The following is a 1,024-nucleotide window of genomic DNA, read 5'->3' as shown; positions in this document are numbered from 1 at the left end:
ATTTGATAAACATGTTTAGATTGAATGGTAATTTATAATCAGTCACAAGAACGTCGAATTTGAATCACTTGAAAAAAACACGGGGGTGCTTAACTTTTTTCCAGGTGTATAGTTCTGATAAGATAACATAGCATTTTCGTGATGGCAACGAGAATGTTGGATTAACAAAAAAACACGCACTTAAGGTTAGTAAACTTATTTTGTCTGTACCTGTGATAACTGGGCATTCAACATAGGATTCTGTTTCTGCAGCGATATTGCAGGATGTTGAGTCCACTGTGTCTGGCTTACTCCTGGCTGTGGAGACACCGTTTGAAGATGAGGTGACCTAGGACTTCCTGGACCACTAGAAGGATATGTTGGCATTGGATGTGGTGAAAGTTGTTGTTGTTGTTGATATGAACTAGCAGGAGGTGTTGAACTGGGATATGGTGGCTGAGATAAGGGTGAGTATGGAGACTGCTGACCAGGTGACAGCTGAGACTGTACAGTTTGTCCAACATGACTTGAAATTTGACCCACCAAGTTGGACGAGTAATGAGGTGAGAGATGCTCAGGTACACTGGACGAGCGCTGCAGTGTAAAGATATTAAACAGTGGGAAGTTATTGTAGTCCACAAATAATATCTTAAATTAGTAACACAAATACATGTTTAAAAATACTTTTATACATAGCTTCAGACATTTAACAATATTCTTTCAATAACATGTTGATCTCACATTTGGATCATAGCTGCTGTACTTCGGTAAAAGTATGCCTGGATGCTTTAGTATTTAATACATTTTGCACATATTTGAAAATGTTGAATTGGATAAAAATTAGATAAAAAATACTTCAGGCAACACATAATGAAAGTCTGACTCAACACACATCCTAACTTACAATAAGAAAGCAGCATAAACATGCAAAATCCTACAAAAGCAATACGACCTGGTGTTTGAAACTTGTAGTGAATCTTTCCTTAAAAAAAAGGGGGGGAATTCTTCATATCATGTATATATATATATATATATATATATATAT

The 1,024-nt window shown here is 36.1% G+C and overlaps 1 protein-coding gene across 1 annotated transcript in view; it reads right to left on the bottom strand.

The window, feature by feature from the left end:
- The window catches only part of LOC106463449 (nuclear receptor coactivator 2-like), a 60,995-nt gene that overhangs the window by 8,372 nt on the left and 51,599 nt on the right, over positions 1-1,024 (bottom strand). Inside the window, exon 17 of the mRNA XM_022390940.1 lies at positions 211-573. Within this exon, the coding sequence (XP_022246648.1) occupies positions 211-573 (363 nt within the window). The remainder of the gene's footprint in view (positions 1-210; positions 574-1,024) is intronic.

This window comes from Limulus polyphemus, unplaced genomic scaffold (assembly GCF_000517525.1).
Source record: "Limulus polyphemus unplaced genomic scaffold, Limulus_polyphemus-2.1.2 Scaffold1411, whole genome shotgun sequence".
In the NCBI taxonomy this organism is placed as follows: Eukaryota; Metazoa; Arthropoda; class Merostomata; order Xiphosura; family Limulidae; genus Limulus; species Limulus polyphemus.
This window is presented reverse-complemented; position numbering and strand designations above follow the sequence as displayed.